This window comes from Peromyscus eremicus, chromosome 8b (genome assembly GCF_949786415.1).
Source record: "Peromyscus eremicus chromosome 8b, PerEre_H2_v1, whole genome shotgun sequence".
NCBI lineage: Eukaryota > Metazoa > Chordata > Mammalia > Rodentia > Cricetidae > Peromyscus > Peromyscus eremicus.
Window position 1 is genome coordinate 20,958,508 of NC_081424.1, and position 1,366 is coordinate 20,959,873.

The 1,366-nt window shown below is 34.7% G+C and overlaps 1 protein-coding gene across 1 annotated transcript; it reads right to left on the minus strand.

Annotated features, from left to right (window-relative positions):
• Positions 1 to 334: 334 nt before the first annotated feature.
• LOC131918827 (uncharacterized protein C9orf85 homolog) lies at positions 335 to 796 on the minus strand. Its single transcript, XM_059272996.1, has one exon. It carries the CDS (start codon positions 794 to 796, stop codon positions 335 to 337), a length of 462 nt encoding a protein of 153 aa, XP_059128979.1.
• Positions 797 to 1,366: the final 570 nt, after the last annotated feature.

Below are 1,366 nucleotides of genomic sequence, written 5' to 3' on the forward strand. Positions count from 1 at the left end.
TGTACTCACTGTGAGCTAATCATCTTAATTTTCCAAAAGATAGTTCTGATACAATCAACAATTCTCAACACTGGATAGCTTGACATTAGATAATATTTTTTTTTTCAAAACAATTTCCATAGATTGTAGAATATGCTACAGTAGGAGTTTCCACACATATTCTGTATATGCAGCTTAGGTTTTATTGTGAAAACCTGAAAGTTTCTGTTATTCAAATGTTATAAGTAATTTATATTGCTCATGGGTCAGTTCTACCGATTCTGAACAGCCACATCAGGATGTCAGTGTGTCTGCTGAGCCCTCTGCAGCTGACTCCATGCTGTCATCAGGCCACCTAAGTGTCTCCATCCTCGTCATCCAAGTGGGTGTCATCATCTAAATCCTCATCACTGTCCTCCTTCCCTTTGTAGCTTCTTCTGTGGTTAGAATCTTGATTTTCAGTATTTGCTGAAGTTTCTGGTTCTCTATTAAACAGAATAACAATGTCTTCTTTCTTTCTACACTTCGCACAAACTTCAAGTTCACAGGCACATGGTCTACACATTATGTGGTAAGAGTCCTTGACTATCTTTTGTAAACATTTAACACACTTCTTAGGCTTTGACAATGGTTTGTACTTGCTGTATTTTACACGCCACTCAAGAACTTCTTTGCAGCACTGACACACTCCATCATGAAGTTTGGCATTAATTTTCTTGGTCTGAACACTCTTATCGAACTTGTCATTTTTAAAGGTGAACACATTCTGGTGCTTCTGAGGCCTGGACCGAGCCACGTTGCCTATCTGGGAACTCATCACAAACTCACAAGCACCTTAAGTCGGTGCAGCCTTAATGTTACAGGGAAGTGGAAAGAAACTCCCGCCCCAGGTTGATTCCAGTATTTTTAATGCTGCTATACTATTATTGCTTTATAGAAAAGTTTATTATAATTTTAAGTAAAATTTTATTAAAACATTATAAGCATGAGAATCCCTAAGAATATGTTTGAATGTGTCAGCTGTGATGGTACACACCCATAATGCAAGCATATGTGTGATAGAGACAGGATGTTCAACAGTTGAAGGTCATCCTTGGCTATATGTAATCAGTTTAGTTTCAAAAACAAAATAAAGTAAAAAATAAATAAAGGATATATCGAATAGATCAATTTTTCAAAAGTTTTCAAAAGTGCACATATATTTCATATTAATAACCCAAAGAAGTAATGAGATTCTAACACCATTATGATTTCACATATTCATCACAAACCATCTACAACTATCCATTCTTCAAACTTGAAATACTGTAGAATTAGTTTCTTCTATGCTTTAACATTTTAAAAATTTTATTGTTTTTTATTATGATGTTCTTTCATTTCTTTTTTT

Bases quoted from the DNA above. Each gene is read 5' to 3' on its own strand.
- LOC131918827 (XM_059272996.1), bottom strand. From the start codon at position 796: ATGAGTTCCCAGATAGGCAACGTGGCTCGGTCCAGGCCTCAGAAGCAC.